An 18416-nucleotide genomic window follows, 5' to 3' on the forward strand; every position below is an offset into this window, starting at 1 on the left:
ACGACACTCAGTTTATAAATGTTTGTTTTGCTAAGTCTGTGGCTGGAAGGCTTGGTCCTGTGATACATACAAGTGCTGTGTATTTCACAGTCACCATACTATAGGCTTTGTAAATGTTGATTTATGTCTAGGTATTTTTCTATTTTCTCTGTCTTTTCAGTTCAGAATGCAACTTTTACATTGCTTGCATTTGCTATTGCAAATACTACTGTTACTATAAATGTTACTAAAATAGAATGTTTAATTCCTAAACATAGGGTGAGCTGGACCAAGAGCGGCTGACCAGGCAACAAGAGTTGGCCCTGATCCAAATGCAGCACCTCCAGTATCAGCATCTTTTAATACAGTAAGACTGCCAGTCCCAGAGATCTTCCAGTGGCTGTGTTCTGCCCTGCATTTTTAATCACCTGGGTTCAGCTTCTTGTCATTGTTTCCTTTGGCAATGGGGCTGGGAGCACTTCACCTCCAACAGCAATAGCCTGCTTCCACAAACACCAGAGGGTCGATAGTCTACAGGATCAGGATGGAGTGTGGCTACCTCAGGCACACTTTTCAGAGTCTTTTTTGGTGTTATGCATAGCTACTTTGGTAAGACCTGCTATATAGATAGCCGTTATGGTGAAACTGAATCCCGGCTATCCTTGTAATGCAGTTTGGATCTGTTGGAGTCAGATGAAGGCTACATGTCTTTTGAACTGGTGGTGGAGAAGGCAGAACTTACTTTTGGTCTGGTTGCTCAGCTTTTTGAAGATCAGTGGAAGGTAACTGCTGAAGAAAGCAGTTCATCATCCATTTTGCCACAGTTGTCAGTTGTTCAGTTCTGGCCAGTTCCTAACAACTTGTTTTGTAGGAGCTTGGAGAAAAGAAAGCAGACTCATTCAAGGGGTCCTCAAAGCATGTGCCATGATTATTGGTTTTGAATACTGATTGTCAGCTTACAATTTGATAAGGCAAGAGCCTGCCCCTGTACTAGGGGATGCCTTGATATGCTGGGGAAGAGATTGATTTGTGAGGTGGGCAGTCATCAAAGCCAATTTAATTTGAGCAATCTGTATGTAATTTATAGAAGAAGGAAAGTACCATTTCATAGCTTACAAGAGAAACATTGGACAGCAATAACCAGTTGGCAGAGTTGAGGGTGAAGAGGAATTTGATTCTGCTCATGGTGCCCGATTTGTTGTGTTCTTATATCTTGATTCTTTCCAAGGCCCCATTCTGTGGTTTCCTCTAGTATTTAGCATGTACATGATACAGGTCAGTGGTCGTTAGTCCTGGAGAATGAATCTATGTGCAACTTCTGCAACTTGGGCATTATATAAATAAGCAAGTGAACAAATACCAGTGATTCTCTGCTTCTCTTTTGAAGACAACAATATGCACAGGTGCTGGCTCAGCAGCAGAAGGCAGCCCTCTCATCCCAGCAGCAGCAGCAGCTTGCTATTCTCTTGCAGCAGTTCCAGGCCCTGAAGATGAGGTGAGTTACCCCAGACTTGAACTGAATACCATTCTTTCTATACTCTGACTTGTATATAATGATAATTATAATCTTGTCAGTGGTCCATCCTATTTAAGTTTGCTCATATTTGAGCATTACATATTTTAAACATTGTGTGAATATGAAACTGTTGCAGGATGTCGAATACTTCTTTATATATGTAGCCTTTACCACAGAATGTTTATGAAAATGATGAGGAAATCTGTAGTTGAAATCATACCTTTTTGACAGATCTGTTGTGCTGGTAACAGAATGGCTTTGCCAGTTGAGTTCTGCAGTACTAGATGCTTGTTCCTCAAATTAACCTATAAGCAGCAAATGCAGAACTGTAGCAGTACCTGGCTTAGCCCTTGACTTGGCAGCAGGGTTGAGATGAGCAAGAACTCTGCAAGCAGCTAGTGTTGTCCACATCATATTTTTGTTTTAAATAGAGGAAAGGAGTATGTTACAAGTTACTGAATCTCATGCATGTTCAGAGCACTCTTCTCCCTGGAAGTGGCATGTTGACTCTTCCTGTTGGTATTACAGAATATCTGAACAGAACATGATGCCACCTGTTACAAGGTCTGTGTCAGTGCCGGACACTGGCTCAATATGGGAACTTCAGTCAGCTTCACAACCTACAGGTAAGATGCTTAGCACGTGTCAGATTTGTTGAGAAAAGTTCATGGATTAAGAGCCAGCATTTTTGAGGTGATTGCTCTCTTTTTGACACTAGGGGAAATAATTTCTGCATCAGTATTTTTTTAACTGGTTCAGGCTACTTTGCCTTGCAGTTTAAATTCCATTTGAGAGCTGTGAAGAATATCGTAGTTTTTCTGATGGTTATGGGATGCCTTGATCCAAAGGGATTGAGTGTTACATTATAAAGGTGTTCTGCTCTTATGGGAGGAGTTTGAATAGCTGCTTCTTGTGTAGCATTTTGTAGGAAAACCAGCCTTGCTTCAGTAATGGACAAGCCTTGTTCTACAGGAAGGTGGCGCTCTGCTAAGACTAATGTGTTACCATGATTTTGGTTCATAAAACATAGTAACAGCATACACAAGATTCCCCCTTTTGGTTGTTTTTTGTTGATGTGCTTATTTTTGCTTGTCAATGTTTGTTTTCTTCACTGTCTAGTCTGGGAAGGAAGCAGTGTCTGGGATCTCCCCATTGATACTGCAGCTCAGGGACCAGCTCTAGAACAACTTCAGCAGCTCGAGAAGGCCAAAGCTGCAAAGGTCAGAAACTGTTTTGTACTGTAAGAAGTTGGGATTGCTGTTCTGCAATGTAACTGTGTTTCCTGAGCCAATGGAAGACTCTTAGCTCTTCAATCTTTAGGCTACTCTGTATGATTTTGATTAGATTTTTATGGAAAACACCATAAAGAAAATACAGGTTATAGAAACCAGTTATTAAATCCTTGTGGACTGCTGTTTGGAAGTCATTGCTGTGGCAGTACTGCTGATGTCTAAAATAGTGGTTATGTTTTTTACACTTGTGATTAAAAACTATTCACTAGCCACCTCTGTTTTAAAATGGGATCATCATGAGCTGTCAAGCCAAAACCTGAGTAGGAGCAGGTAGTTGTTCTCTCAGTCCTTGCATCTTTTCACCAGAATTGGTTTGGGTAATCGCAAGAGTCCTGTTTGTCGGGGTTGTTTCACACTTACACTGGTATTAAATTATTTTTTTAGTTTGAACCTGTATGATTCTGTACGTTTGCTGAAACTGGCTATTTTATGACTGCAAAGCAACTCGCTACTACCTTCTATAGTCAGAGGTTATTTTAAGGAGCTGATGTAGAAAGACTGACTAGAGAACCGGTGTTTGTTACAGAACAGAAATTCTCAGAAATTGTTCTAGACCATTTCAGGAATCTGACCCCAGTAGGCAGCCAGCTGATAGGTAAAATTACAATTAAAGGAGAGCATCTGTCAGAGGCTTCATCTGTTATGTTGTTACTATAATCTCAGCAGAGTTGCCCTAAGAAATGGTGTAGGAATACGTTACCTGCATCTGAGCATAGTTTTATGTGAATTGTAGCTAGAGCAAGAGAGGAGAGAAGTGGAAATGAGGGCCAAACGAGAGGAAGAGGAGAGGAAAAGGCAGGAGGAGCTTCGGAGGCAACAAGAAGAGCTACTTAGGAGGCAGCAGGAAGATGAGAGGAAACGACGGGAAGAAGAAGAACTGGCCCGCAGGAAGCAAGTGAGTTTCCTCAATGTAGTTCATCTCTAATTTTAATACTTTATAAAACTCACTTTAAGAATCCTGTGGGGTCTAATTAATCTTTGGTAGGTGTGTGTGAAGACAGTTCTAATATTTTTCATGTGAGTATATGAAATGATCATCTTCTGTTCTTGATTTTAAGTTGAAGAGCCCAAATTGCAATCTGAGAAATGGGCTTTGATGGTTCACTTCAAGATAGGTTTCTGTCTGTGAGCCAAGAGGCTTTATTCTGTGTGGAATATTTCCTCCCAACTTCTTAGTGTCAATATTAGACTATAGTTAGTTGTGCAGATATTGTATGTTTAATCTTTAGTCACCACTTATGCAGTCTAGTGTTTTGATACGGGTATGTTCTGGAGTAGACTGGAGCTTAAGTAGCTGTTTCAGATAAATAAAATGTAGAAGGATATAGTGGAAAAAGTGATGTATCATTTAGCTTTTTCTTCCTTGTTTTTTCTTTTAACTTAGTAAATCATTTATTCAAAAAAATTATCTGGATTATGTCATGGAGTTTTTCAGCTTTGTTTTCTTGAGTTGATATTTGGGAAAGGAAGGGATATAGTTTGGACAAGCAGATTTGTTAAAATTACGTGATCTGTATTGCAGTAGGAGAATGCATGTAGGAGTTGTAGTAGGTTCTCAGTCTTACAAGAACACGAAATGGAGACATTATTAGCTTGACGTTTCTAGCATTTACTTCTGAATTCTGTATGGAAGAAAGATTAGTTGTTCTTTAAGTATTGTAGGAGGGAAAGGCAGTGAAAGTTAGTTTTCACTCTGTGTATGAAGGATAAGGGCAAGCACATTGTTGAGCTTATTCACTAAGGAGTTAGTAAATGCCCTGTAAAGTAGCACGTGAATAATAGGTGAAAGTAATAAATAATTTTGTCCTTTACAATATTTTCGATGTGCTTTGGTAGGCAGTTGTGAAGCACGTTTCCTGGTTTAAGAATCAGACACTTCTGAGGAAGCCTCTAGAATCTTTAGCTTTATTTCTAAGATAGTCATAGACCTCAATTCACTCAGTGTTTGGGGTTTGTCACTGAAGATCTATTTTAATAGGCTGCAGTATGATATGTAGTTGGCTTTCATGGTATCTTGAAGAATCAAGTCTATAAATAAATGGCTCCTTGCTTTAATCTGTCTATTTTGTGTACAGCAACTCATTATGGTATACAGTGGAAAAGCATCCTTTGATGCTTGAGTTCAAGCTTTACTGTACCATTAAAGCAATAATATACTCAAAAGTTGAACTTTTGAGTTAAGTTGCTTTAGATCTGTTTTAATAATAACTAATTTTTCAGCTGATCACCTGGTAACTCTGTGTGTCATCCATGGTGGCTTCAAATAAATAGACTTGGGTTGTTTCTTTTCAGACTAACAGTTTTGCTACTATGTGTAACTTCTTAGAAATGTCCATTAAATTCCAAAGTTTTTTGTCCACTTTGGATTTGTACAGTAAACAATCTGACTCTCCCTTTCTGAGATGTCATGGGAAATAATTATTTACAAGGAGGAAGCAGAATGGGGTTGAAAATCAGTAACAGCAAGTATCTTAGTTCATTACCAATGGAATAATTGCCACAATGCTTAATTCTGAGCAGTAATGTCTTGAAAAGGTAAAAAAGAGTTTAAGCATTTCTCTGGAAAGAGAAAATAATACTGTATTCTGTATTTTTTAAAAAACAAACGAAACTGGTCTAATATTTGAATCTGACTTCTGTACTGGAAGGCATTGTAGAATCAGGGATGAACTGATTTATTAGCATGGATTTATACAGAGGAGATGATGCTTAACAAATTTGATTAACTTCTTTTGAGGAGATGACAGTGAGAGCTGAGAGGGGTGAAGCAGTAGACTTAATCTGCCTGGACTTCAGGAAGGCTTTTGATGTAATACTGCATAAAAGACTAGTATATAAGGTTAGTAAATATGCTGTTGATGGTGAATTCTAAATAAAAAAAAAAAACTAATAGAAATTCAATTCTGTAGGATGAAATGTCATACCAAATGTTGAATCCAGTTCTGTTCATAGTTTTCATCAATTACTTGCACTGTAGAATTGCAAACAGTAATGCCCAGCTTGTGTAGCTCTTGTATTTCTCTTTTGTTTCTGGTCTGATATCTTCTATTTTGTAATGATTGATCACTTTGAGGAACAAAATTTGAGGTTTAATAATTAGCTAATAATTGTGTTCTCTGAATTGTATCTTTAGTGCTCTATTTCAAGTACCTGGTTCAAAGATGAGATCCACAAAATGAAAAGATTTGTAAGCCCTAGTAACATGGACAAGTAGAATTGTAGGTGTTACTAACTGAAAAAAAATCTGTAATATTTTATTTAAGAATGCAGGGTCTATTGAAATGAGGATTTTCTGCAATATTATAGATAACTTAAAAGACCTGAAACAAGTTGGCTGTACAGCAAGATGTGTGGTTGAAAACAATTACTAGAAAAGATGCTAAAGAATATTGGGATTCTCTTGGATCAGGAAGTCAGTGGCAGAAAGCTGGAGAGCTTTGAAAGTTTTTGGTTACATGCTCAAGCAAAAACATTGAATAATAAGAAGATACAGAAGTAAATATTTAAGGCAACCTTTTCTATAGGTGTGAAGAGTAGGAAAAAAGAATTACATCAGCCATGTGATTCCCAGCTTTTCATAATCTTGCAGATTCTTTTTTTGTTTTACTCATGTTGGTACAACACTGTTCATCTTCAGTTCTCTAGGGGAGAGAAGTGGGTTTTTTTCCTTTTTTTTTTTAATTGCTGTCATTCAACAGTGTCTCTCCTGGCATGCCTGAGCAAGAAAGAGATCCCTACAGCTTTATTAATGGCAATTCTAGCCTCATTTCCCAAAGAGAAAGTAGGGCAGAGATGTCAATGAACTGCTGTTGTATAGGAGGACTTGGTGACTTTGTTCATCTCTCTCAGGTACTACATGTTATGTCAATGGCTAGTGCCGAACATCCCCCCAGCCTGGCTGGCGGCTAGGCATCCTGAGCCGAGATACTGGTGTGTCGTCTCTAGTCAAACAAAACAGACTGGCACACCTCCAGCCTCCTCAGTAGACTTTTCAGTAAAAGAAACAACAAGCAGAAATTTTTCAGCACTTGTATTGGGGACACTTGATTACTGTGACTTGAGTGCATGTGTCCCAAGGCCCAAGTTACAAAAATGGTCTAGGTGTTGTGTGTTGTGCTTGAAGCTTTTGTGAATATGACAAATCAAGGACTTGATTAGTTGAGAAAACAATTCATAGACTACTGTTTTATGTCCAGCTAGTGGAAGAAAAACTTACACTTACTGCACTTACATTTTAGCACTAAAGCACTTAAGTGATATACAGGAATATGAATTACTTCTTGGCTTGCAGCCAGCACCTCTTCAGTGCCATAGGATTACTGGTAAAAAAAAAAAAAAAGTCTACTGACAGTTATATTGTAGACATCTGAAATTAGCCAGGGTCAGAGAAACCTGGTCTAGTTGTTCAGTGAACTGTACTACAGTTTATCTATGCTGTGTGTATATGAAGGCTTGGTATCAGATTTAGTAAAAGGGTCTTAGATTTCAGAATTAACTTCCTTGATTTACCAGAGTTCAAAATTTATATCTGTGCTGCAAAATTAGTCTCCTTTCATTCTGTGAATAATGTATTGCTTATAAAAAAACTTGTAAGAGTACGATTGCACAGTACTGATTGTTCAAAAGGAAAATGTATTTATGAAGCTTAAAAAAGTTCATGTGCAAAAAGTAGGATCTTTAGGTTGAGCTGGTAGGATAAGTCAGAAAGTGGAGAGAAGAATAGGAGGGTTGAAAAGCAGAGTGGCCTTAACACAGTTGCTGGACTTCAGAGATCAAAAAAGGCAGCAAAATCCAAGGGTATTTTATGCAAGGCAAAGTCAGAACTGGGGCGAAAAGTTGCACAGATGCGCTCCTATTTAACAATATACAGGAAGCCAGCTGAAGGCTGGTTGTGCCCTATTCCTCCAAAAATCAAGTAGCAGAATGGAAAAATTTCTGTTTATCTTGATCTTCAGAGCAGTAGGAAAGGGTGCTGAAGTTTTATTGACTGAAGTAAATAATTTTGCTACTTGGAAAGCAATTTATTGCAGGCTATTTAACTAATTTAGGGATAGCCCAAAACTAAAGCCCTCGAGACCTTTTGTTGCCCGTAATATTTAAGTAGTATAGGAAAAGCCCAGTCAAAGCCCTTTCATAGAGTTCCACATCTCCGAGACTTCCAAAGGTTACAGTTTTCTTAAGTGCACTGGGCTGCTTCAGCTTATTTCTGGTGTCTGGATATGTGGTTTGAGTTTTGTAGTGCACTTTAGTCAGTGTTTAGAAACTCCTTTATAAGTAGGAAAAGCTTCCAACTTACAGCTGACACCCCAAAAAAAAAAAAAATTAATGATACCCACATATTAAAATACATATATATGTTCAAGTACACTTAGTACATATCAGAAAGAGGAGTCTCACCCTTTGTTTTCATTCTCAACACCATTCTTTTTAAAACCAAAGATATGGAATGATTTCATGTGTTCCTTTTTTCATTAAAATAATTCATTTATGTACGAGATGCACATTGCATCAAAAAACTTGTTAACATGTGGGTCTGGAGTGTTTAATATAATTGTTTTGGTAGTGCTTAGCCTGGAGCTAAGGAACTTTTCTTGAGGCCATTTATCTGGCCAGATCATGTTGTAGTCTGTGTTCTGATGTGATTCATCAATAAAATGGCTTTTATAGATTCACATTTTGTTCCCAACTCCAGGAGGAAGCCCTGAGGCGACAACGAGAGCAGGAAATTGCACTAAGGCGGCAGCGGGAGGAAGAAGAGCGGCAACAACAGGAGGAAGCACTTAGAAGATTGGAAGAGAGAAGAAGAGAAGAGGAGGAAAGACGGCAACGAGAGGAGTTAATTCGTAAACAGGTGAAAAATGGCAGAAGGGAACTATTATATTTAATTATGGAGGCTGCCAGAATGAACAGGCTTTGAAACTTGCATCCGTGCCTGAGGCACCCATCAGTTTTGGTGGAGGAAGGCAAAGTTTGTAGACGGTATCAAGTGAATGAAAACCAGGTTGTTTACCTGTATCCTGATTTCAGACAAAATAATCAGAATCCAGTCTGCCCTTTGGAAAATAAATTTGTGTTGAATGAGTGTTTTCCTTCATGTTTGAGCCTTAAGAATGGCTTTGCAGCATGGTATTTCTACTTCTTTCTTCAAAAGAAAGGCAGACTAGAGTACAAGAATAATAATTTGTTTTGAATTGTCACTCTCTGAGCCTTTATTATAGAATTGTTATCTTTAATGTCATCTGAGATAATGAGTTTTGCCAGTCTTTCTGTACTATGCCCAGACTATACCCATTATAAAAGTTTCAGCTTTTTTCTTCCCTTTTCTTGTCTTACTGTTAACAGGCTTTTTTGCCCTGGGGTCAGCTTTAGAAGTCCGTATTGGGCAACTTGAGCTTCCAGCCCCCAAATTGATACTGTCACAGTCCCTAAATCAAACTAATTTTGAAACATGATTGGCTTCACATTAATTTCCAGGTCCATTTCAGAATTGCCAGTTGTTATTTAAAAATTTGTTTTCAGGGGCCTCCCTTACAAGACATTCATTGCCATTTCTGTCCCACCACACAGTCATCTCCTTTGTTAGCAGAAGCATCTTTTCCTTTGCAACTCTAGTGTTGAGTAACAACAGTAACCATCACTGCCTTTGTCACCTGTTTTCTTCTTTCATGTCAAAACCTCTTCTTCCTTTAATCCTGTCAAGTTTTATTCCACTGAAAATGTAGCAGTACTTGACTGTAAGTAGTATAAGCAGGTAGAAGTTTAGACTGAAAGGTGTGTAACTCCTAGAAGGAAAGTGGCATGAAATTAGCTACTCTGAACTAGGGAGATGTCATTGTCTCCCAAGTTCCTTGGTGGAGCAATGGCAAACTTATATTTTTAGGTGGTATAGACCATATTATTGGGGTTTCTTGCCTGACAAAGGTAAAGGTAAATGAACAACCTAAACAGCACAGATTACAGATATAAAGGTCTCTGTTCTGTCAGAATGTCAGTACCACAGAGTAGGAGTAATTTACATTTTCTGAGTCTTAGACTTTACTCCTCTTTATGTCCTGGGAAGGAAGAGGAGGCTGCCAAGTGGGCACGTGAAGAGGAGGAAGCCCAACGGCGCCTTGAAGAAAGTCGGCTACGCATGGAAGAAGAGGCAGCCAGACAGCGGCTCGAAGAAGAAGAGCGAAAGCGCAAGGAGCTGGAACTCCAGCGCCAGAAAGAAATAATGAGACAGAGGCAGCAGCAGCAGGAGGCTTTACGACGGCTGCAACAACAGCAGCAACAGCAGCAACTTGCACAAATGAAGGTAATGTGTCTCTGCAGTTTAACTTCCTCCTTCAGTACAGTGTAGGAAGTAAAACCACAGCTGAATTCAGGGTTGTCTAGACTAGCTTGAGCAGATTGGGGACAGATGAACTATATGGAGAAGGAAGAGGGTAAATAGTTGACTCTGAAAAGTGATGGGAGAAACAAGAGGAAGATAAGTTACAAAATAAAAAAGGTTCAGTTGATAGAAGCATACTAGAAAGGGATTCGCAGATGAGTACAGATGTTTATTCTGCTGCAATGAACAAGGGCCAGTGCAAAGTTTCTAAAGTCTGGAGTTCCTGAAGTCTTTGAAATCAAAATTAATGGCTATTTTTCAGGCAGTGATGTGTTACATTGTTCTTGATATGCTGTGTCTTTGACCCTATGATACATCAGAGGGCAATTGAAAGAAACATAGTTTATACGTTGTACTTTTTCATACTTAATTGTACCATTTTATACTTTCCAGTGTTTTGTTAAACTTTAAAGGTGGCCTTTCTTTTCCCTTGTGCTGTGGGCTTACACTGATTTTTCATGATTATACTGCAGCGGTATTCTCTAAAATGTTTTGTAATTCCTAATGATGTGGGTTTTGGCCCAGCTCCCTTCATCTTCAACTTGGGGTCAGCAATCAAATTCAGGAGCTTGCCAATCCCAGACCACACTGTCATTGGCAGAGATCCAAAAATTAGAAGAAGAACGAGAACGGCAGCTTCGAGAAGAGGTAAATACTAACAGTAATGGAGTGTAACTTGTTAGAGTGGTCTCAACTATGTGACTGTTTAACTGTCAATAAAGTTATTAAAAGGAATGGTGAGGATGAGGAGTGTTTTTTTGAAATAGCATAACTCAGGTAAAATCCTACCTTTCGGGTGTAGGTTCAGTAAGTACTTGTTTGAAAGTTTTTATAGCTTCTTAATACAAGTATCTGAAAGAAGGGAGAACTGTACTCTTTTAACCCTGGGAATATAATACGTTCACAAAACAATATAAAATTATTTTACATCTGTACTCTGTTTGCAGATATGCACAAGACCAGGGCAGTTTGGGGCAGGGGAAAGGGTTGAAAGGGGCAGGGGGAGCAAGTGATGGTAGGAGAGAAGGTATTCTTCCAAGACCCCAAATGCTTAGCTGGCTGCAGTTATGATTTGACAAATTTATTCTGTCCTAGGCTAATAAACAATTTGTATTTACTGGTTACTTAGTGTCTCCCTTTTTGGAGGAACTGTGATGGCTCAAAAAATAATAGTTCAGCCAAACTCCTCCAGGAGAGAGTGATATCAGTTTAAAACCAGCTTCCCAGCTAGACTTCTGAACAGTAATGATCTTTTGAAAGTATGGACAAGTGTTTTTGTCTTGCATGCAACAGCAAAGGCGTCAGCAGCGTGAACTAATGAAGGCCCTCCAGCAACAGCAGCAGCAACAGCAGCAAAAATTGTCAGGCTGGGGTAATGTCACCAAACCAACAGGCACCACCAAGTCCCTGCTGGAGATACAGCAGGAAGAGGCAAGGCAGATGCAGAAACAGCAGCAACAGCAGCACCAGCAGCCGAACAGAGTCAGAAATACTACGGTATGTATGGTATTTATGTAATCAGTATGCAGAGGGAAACAGTACATGACAGTTCTCCATGTCTATTCATTACTGTTCTGCCAGGTCTGGTGCTAATAACCAGGATCTCTTTGTTATGTTTCAACAGCACTCTAACCTGCACACCAGCATTGGGAATTCAGTGTGGGGCTCCCTAAACACTAATCCCAGCAACCAGTGGGCATCTGATCTAGTCAGTAGCATCTGGAGTAATGCTGATACCAAAAACTCAAACATGGGTTTCTGGGATGATGCAGTGAAGGAAGTGGGACCTCGTAACTCGACCAATAAAAACAAAAGCAATGCCAGCCTCAGGTAGGAATTGGGGAAGGAGCTTTTGCAAAGAAAGGCTACGACTCCCGAGATGATCACTTAGCAGTTATAACATCTTCGTCTGTTTTTCTTTTTTTCTCTGTGTTGCTCAGGATCTGTTTTGACAACAAAAATAGCTAATAGGTGACCATTCACAATTTATTTTGTCATTTACGTAGAAAATTAGTTGGTTCTTAAACAGCGTTCACATCTTGTAAACTAGTGAGTCTTGTAACATTGTACTGTATACTGTACTGTTCGTAAGTCTGGTAACTTATGATTTATTATAAGTGTTTTCTTTACCTCAGTAAATCTGTAGGTATTACAAGTAGACAAAACAAGAAGGTGGAAGAAGAGGAGAAGCTGTTGAAATTGTTCCAGGGGGTTAATAAAGCCCAGGATGGATTCACTCAGTGGTGTGAACAGATGCTTCATGCACTCAACACAGCCAACAACTTAGATGGTAAGAGGTGGGGAGGAATGTAAATGATCCACTGTAAGAAACAATATCCAGTTTGTTTCCTGACCCGATAGTTCTGAGGGACAGTAATGACATCAAAGTAATGTTTTTAATGCAGTCAGCAAAATGGCATCATTAAATAGTGGTCCGAAGAACTGGCTGCATCATCTTCTCCATGGTTTTTGTTGGGCTAACTATAGCAAATCAGTGGGGATTGGAAACAGATTTGAAGTCTGCCACCTAGAGCTCTGCTGAGGTTTTTTGGTGGTCATGGAAGCATTATCAGGCAGGTGGATGAGGATCCAGTTAACTTTTAAGTGCAGGCCAAATTATCATCTGTCCCTGTGCAAAGCTTTTTTTGGTGTGAAACTGGTTGGGTTTTGTACTAATTCTGCTGGAGGGCACATAGAGGAATGCCCAGCCTGAGATCACAAACTGATACCTTCTTGTATTACTGCCTCCAGTGTAGACCTGTGCAAATCCTTGTGCTCCAGCATCTGCACGCTGCAAAGTTGTGGTTCTGTGGGACCCACGAACCTGAGTGGGGAACAAGAGCTACGCCAAGAGCCAGAATCACACCTCACAATTGCAGTGCCACAGCTTCCCTCCTCTTAGAGGAGAGATACTAGAAGTGACTTCTTGGCCTCATCTGTGATGTGCTAACTACCTTCATCTGGTGTCTTGGGAGAGGCTGTGGCCCTGCAGGGCCATCATGGGTCATACATCCACAGTGAGCTTCTGTGCTTCCAAGGCTACTTTGTGCCACAGGCAGCAGCCTGTTGTCCTGGTGTCTTCCTGGCTCATGATTTGCTTTGCCCTTCTCCGTGTTGAAATAAAACTCAGTGCAACAAAGTCTAAGGAAAAAAAGCTGGTAAAGACACCTTGCAAGTGAGCTAGCTGTTGAACTTCAGGTCCTTGCAGGTCAGGTCAGCCACTGTGGAGTGTGATCTGTTGTGCTTCAGCTAAAAAGAGATTGTACTGATGACAGCTCTGGGAGTAGTATTTTTCATTTGGGCCTGGCATTAAATTTGAACATTAAAGCTGGCAGCAACTCAAGCTGATGGGCTAACATACCCATAGGATTGTCACTTTGTTTTCCTTCTCATCGCATTAGCTGCCTTTCTTATTCTTGCTTTGACTGCAGAATAGATGAAGCATTCTGTCATAGGGCTTTACTGCAGGGAACTCGGAAGGGGAAGCTGTTTGCCATGGCTACTAGATTAGTGAATATTTGAAACAGAAATCCAAACTTTGTGTTTATTGCATGCATGTGTTCATGTATCAATATGCATTCCCTCACGGTCTGCCTTCTTCTTGCAGTTCCCACGTTTGTTTCTTTCCTGAAGGAAGTGGAGTCTCCCTATGAGGTCCATGATTACATCAGAGCCTATCTTGGAGATACTCCTGAGGCCAAGGAGTTTGCCAAGCAGTTTCTTGAGCGCCGTGCCAAACAGAAAGCCAGTCAGCAGCGGCAACAGCAGCAGCAACAGGTAAATTTTACTCGCTACAGTCCTTAGGAGCAGTGTATAGAGACTATATTTGAGTCTGAAAGAGGCTGCATTTCTGCTGGATTGATAGGAGGATGAGCAGGATTTTACAGGCCATGTGAAATACAGAGAATAAAGCAGATTTCAAATATTTACTGCAGAATCAAGTTTCCTTTATAACTAACAGTTGGGGCCAACTGTAGATCAAATAGTGTCTTAACATACTGATCCAGGATATGCTTTAGAAAGATGAGGTAGATGTGTTGGATGGATGCACCAGTGGTTAGTGCTGCCACATGTGATGTAGGAAGTGCTTTGGGCTTTCTGAATGTTTTCAATATGAATAAACCAAACTTAATTGCACTTTATAATCCTGCTTTGTTTTCTAGGATTCAGTGTGGGGGATGAACCACAGTTCGCTACATTCGGTCTTTCAGACCAATCAGAGCAACAACCAGCAATCCAATTTTGAGGCTGTGCAGAGTGGGAAGAAAAAGAAGAAACAGAAAATGGTTCGTGCAGATCCCAGCTTGTTAGGTCAGTTTTAATTTTTATAAATTAATGTTTAGTTTGGGAAAAGCCTCGTGGAGTGTAGAATTCCTGTTAACTTTAAATGGGAATATTGAATTTGAGCAGAAAAGGTAGTTGTTGAAGTGTCTTTAGAATTTGTTTCAGTATTACTATTTTAATGATTCAAAAAAACTCTATATCAGTTTCATGGAAAACTTCTGTTGAACTTTCCCCCATGAAAAGGTCTCTCCAATACCTTGGTTATTATCTGGAAACCTTTAGGTAGTTCAGGGATGTCAGTTAAACTGCCTTTCCTCTTTTGAGTCAACCTATGCATATTTTATTGAATTAATGAATTTAATGAATTAATAAAGCTTCTCGAGGCTTGCCTTTCTTCCTTCCTACTTTTTTACATGAGCTAACCACCCTAGTCAGAAATTATGGCAAAGATTTTATGGAAAAAAAAGTCGAAAAGTGGTCATAAGTTTTCAGTTGGAGGCAGTGGAGATGATGACATCATTAGTAGTCCCTCTTTTATTTGTTTGTTTATTTTTTTATGTTCTCTATTTTAATTTTTATGTGAGGATGGTAGTTAACTAGTCCTTATAGCATTGATGGAAAGGTTTTTTTTAAAGTGGCCTTTAAGATACAAGGGCATCGTGTAAGTACCTGAGTAGTGAGCATTGTGGAATGTAATATGGCACTGTAGTATTCCTGTAGAATAAATGTGTCTACATTTGTGCTGTGTGATAAAAAGGAAACTAGGGTACCGCACTGGGCTGGTATTTGTTGTGCTGGTGCTACTTAGCTTATGTTCATGTAAAGCAGCCTGGTATTAACCACTTGGAAGTCAGTGCTTTTTTAAGGCTCTGACAGAGCCCTACCTTTGTTTTTTATGTTCCCTTTTTGTTCTCGACAAAATCAATACTCTTCAATTAAATCAATGATTTCTGCAATGAAGTATATTGAATTTTTCAGTGGAATCCTGACTTATGCCACCCCAGGTGCCAGTCCAGTGAGTCTGATATGGGTCTTCAGTTGAATAGTTTAAAAACCTGCTCATGTAATGTGAGATCACCACATACAATTAAGTTGTTGCAACTGTAAGAGAAGTAGCACATGCAGCTTCTTAAAAATCAGTACACTTATTACAAATAATTCCAAAACCTTTTAGGTAACATACTGCCATGAGAGGGAGCCAGAACAATTTGCTTAAACCTACTGAACAGAGCACTGTTTATCTGTTGAAGATAATGACTGTGAAAGTGGTTCGTTTTCTAGCACAGAGCAAGCCTACATAGCAGTCTCAAGACAATGAAATGTCAGGTTTGTGTTTAGTAGCCTTACACAGGAGAACTTTCTCATACTCCATGTGAGGTTGGTACAACTGTAAAAATTGGATTTCAGTAGGAAATTTGCATATGATATATTGGGTTTTTTCCTTGTAGCAAGTGTTCTTGCTTTTTTTGCACACTTTTCTCATGTGCATCATGTCCTCAGCACTTACGATTAAAAGGTTGGGTACAAGTTTAGGTGCATCTTGAGCCATCTGCATAGCCCTATATAGCTTTGTACATTTTCATGTTGTACTCCTGAGATAGAAGACTGTAAAAAAGCATGGAAATACATGGAATTACCACTAGATTTCATAGGTAGATGTATTTAGACGTTAAAGTGAGGGGTAGAATTGCTCACACCCCCTGAAATGCTGAGCATGATTCCACATTGGATTCTGAGTTCACAAAATGTATATTTCTGTCTCTTGGACCATATAAGTACAGTGTTGATGGGCACTTCCAAGTACCAGTTGACTCAAACTTGCTCCTTTCCAAGATGTTGCTGAGCCATGTTGCCACTGTGCCTAGACATGCCTCATACTAGCTCTGCAGATGACATCTTGTGTCAAATGAAAGTTGAAACCAGTCTTCTGCTGATCTGTTTTTAAAGACTAAGTGATAGTTACCTAAATAAACAATTGATTGTCTTTGATTTATTAAGGGAAAAAACAGAAACAGTTTGGGTAATTATATCTCTAGCCTTACTGAATTTCCCTCTGAGTTTTTATTAGATACGTATTATTCACTTTATCTTATACATGCTACTGCATGTAACAGATGTATTGCATCAAACACAATATACCACATTCAGATTTTTAACACAAGTCCTTCTTGGTTTTACAGGGTTTTCAGTGAATGCCTCATCAGAGCGGCTCAATATGGGAGAAATAGAGACTTTGGAAGACTACTGAGCATGTGCAAATCAACTGGCTTTTCCTGCATCTGTTAACCATGGATTCTCCGTTTTGGACACAGTACTCTCCACCATGCGTTCTTCTTTGCCTTGCAGTGAATCACAGAATCAATCATCTCAGGCTGCTTCCTCTGGCCCCAGCAAACCCTTTCTGCCCAGGACTGCACAGGCGTTGTTCCTACTGTCAGCCTAGAGTCGAGTGGACTTTGTTCAGAGTCCTGGGAGGGTGGGAGATAGGATTCATTCACAACAAGGCTGATTTGGGCAGCAAGCTTTCACTGTGCTGTGATTTCTTCTGCTGACATACCTAGGGGGAAAAAAAATATCAATTGGGATTCTGCAAACCATTGCTTCCCTCTCCTGGTTACTCGTACCACATCCAACATGTGCAGTCATGGAGAGGGAGAGAGAGTTTGTGGTTAACAGATGTTGGTCAAAACCAAAATGCCACACAGATACTGACTTCCGTGCTCCATCAGGGCAAGAGTGCTCTCCTAAGCCAGGAGTTGCATTCATAAGCTAACCTTAGAACTGGCAACAGCAGGAGAGGGGTGGTGGTGGGTGCAGTTTAGCTTGGGTTGGTTTGAAGTTGCACACCCCCTGCCAGCCCTTCTCAGCACATTATTTTTGGAGGGAAAGCTCGAGTCTGTCTTCATTAGGTGGTGATGCTGAAGCTGGTGGAGTTCCCCGTTGGCATACTCCAGCCTTCCTGGACAAGTGGGGACTTCTACTCTGGGAAAAAAGGGGGGTGGCATCTCTTCTTTTAGGTTGAATTGATCCCTTAAATGCTACCTTTGGAGGGTTAGGACCAGTTTATTTTGAGCTCTTTTCCTGCAAATTTGTCTCGTTTAAGAGACGGTAGGATCTTTACTGTGTGGATCTTTAGTCTTTGGTGAGGGTGAACACTGGCTTTCAGATATATACCCCAGCAGTCTTAGCTAGTTGTCATTTCAAGCAGTGCTTAGGTTAAGGAGCAGAGATGCCCTTTTGTCATGAAGAGAGACTGTGGAGGGCGAAGTTATGTGCAGTGACAGCCCTGCTTATCTTCTACACCTTAAACTATTTCATGCACCTTCACTGGGATCCATAATCTTTAAGTATTTATGGAATCATAACCTTCCTCTCTCACGGAAATATTAATATCACCTTCCTTTCTCCACCCACCCACATGCACACACACCATGAAAGAAAGAAAATGAAAACTGCCAAATGCACTTAGTTTCAACCCCCTGATCCCATCTCCCATTCCCAGAGAGTTATAACCTGCCAAGGGAGATATGCTGCAGTTCTGGTGGAGTTCTATAAAGGTGACTGTTGTTCTGTCATCACTGCCTAAAGAAAACAGTTCGAGTTGCTCAAGAGCAGTTTGGCTTTGGATTTTATTTCGTTTGGTTTATTCATTTTTTGGGGTCACCTTTCCCTTCCTCCTCTCTCTTCCCCCTGCCCCCAAACATGTACAGTAACTATACAGAGACTGCTGCAGACTTGTATATAGTTTTTGGATCCAACAGCATGGAGAGACTTGGAACTGTTGCAAATCTGGTCTCCCTGTCTCCTTTGCTTTGTAAATTCATAAAAGGGGGAAGAGGGGTAGTTAAAATGTTTACACAACTTTAAACTCCCTCTGAACTTTTGCCAGTGTGGGGGGGAAAAAGAGAGAACTTAAATAAAACCTGGTTGTATTATATCTGAGAGAAAACTTTCTGCTTGCTTTTGTCAA

At 39.9% G+C, this 18416-nt stretch overlaps 1 protein-coding gene across 14 annotated transcripts in view; it reads left to right on the forward strand.

Annotated features, from left to right (window-relative positions):
- The window catches only part of GIGYF2 (GRB10 interacting GYF protein 2), a 79457-nt gene extending 61074 nt beyond the window's left edge, over positions 1-18383 (forward strand). For 8 of the 14 annotated variants that reach the window (XM_069791873.1, XM_069791876.1, XM_069791878.1 and 5 more), the window contains 15 exons: positions 258-346; positions 1367-1474; positions 2024-2121; positions 2615-2715; positions 3521-3682; positions 5525-5626; positions 8480-8638; positions 9848-10084; positions 10688-10810; positions 11456-11659; positions 11787-11987; positions 12293-12452; positions 13770-13939; positions 14326-14473; positions 16627-18383. In XM_069791873.1, the coding sequence (XP_069647974.1) occupies positions 258-346; positions 1367-1474; positions 2024-2121; positions 2615-2715; positions 3521-3682; positions 5525-5626; positions 8480-8638; positions 9848-10084; positions 10688-10810; positions 11456-11659; positions 11787-11987; positions 12293-12452; positions 13770-13939; positions 14326-14473; positions 16627-16694 (2130 nt within the window). In that variant the 3' untranslated portion in view covers positions 16695-18383. The remainder of the gene's footprint in view (positions 1-257; positions 347-1366; positions 1475-2023; positions 2122-2614; positions 2716-3520; positions 3683-5524; positions 5627-8479; positions 8639-9847; positions 10085-10687; positions 10811-11455; positions 11660-11786; positions 11988-12292; positions 12453-13769; positions 13940-14325; positions 14474-16626) is intronic. The other 6 variants (XM_069791880.1, XM_069791881.1, XM_069791886.1 and 3 more) reach the window with 3 other exon arrangements.
- The last annotated feature ends 33 nt before the right edge of the window (positions 18384-18416 follow it).

Source organism: Haliaeetus albicilla, chromosome 9, assembly GCF_947461875.1.
Source record: "Haliaeetus albicilla chromosome 9, bHalAlb1.1, whole genome shotgun sequence".
Taxonomy (NCBI): domain Eukaryota; kingdom Metazoa; phylum Chordata; class Aves; order Accipitriformes; family Accipitridae; genus Haliaeetus; species Haliaeetus albicilla.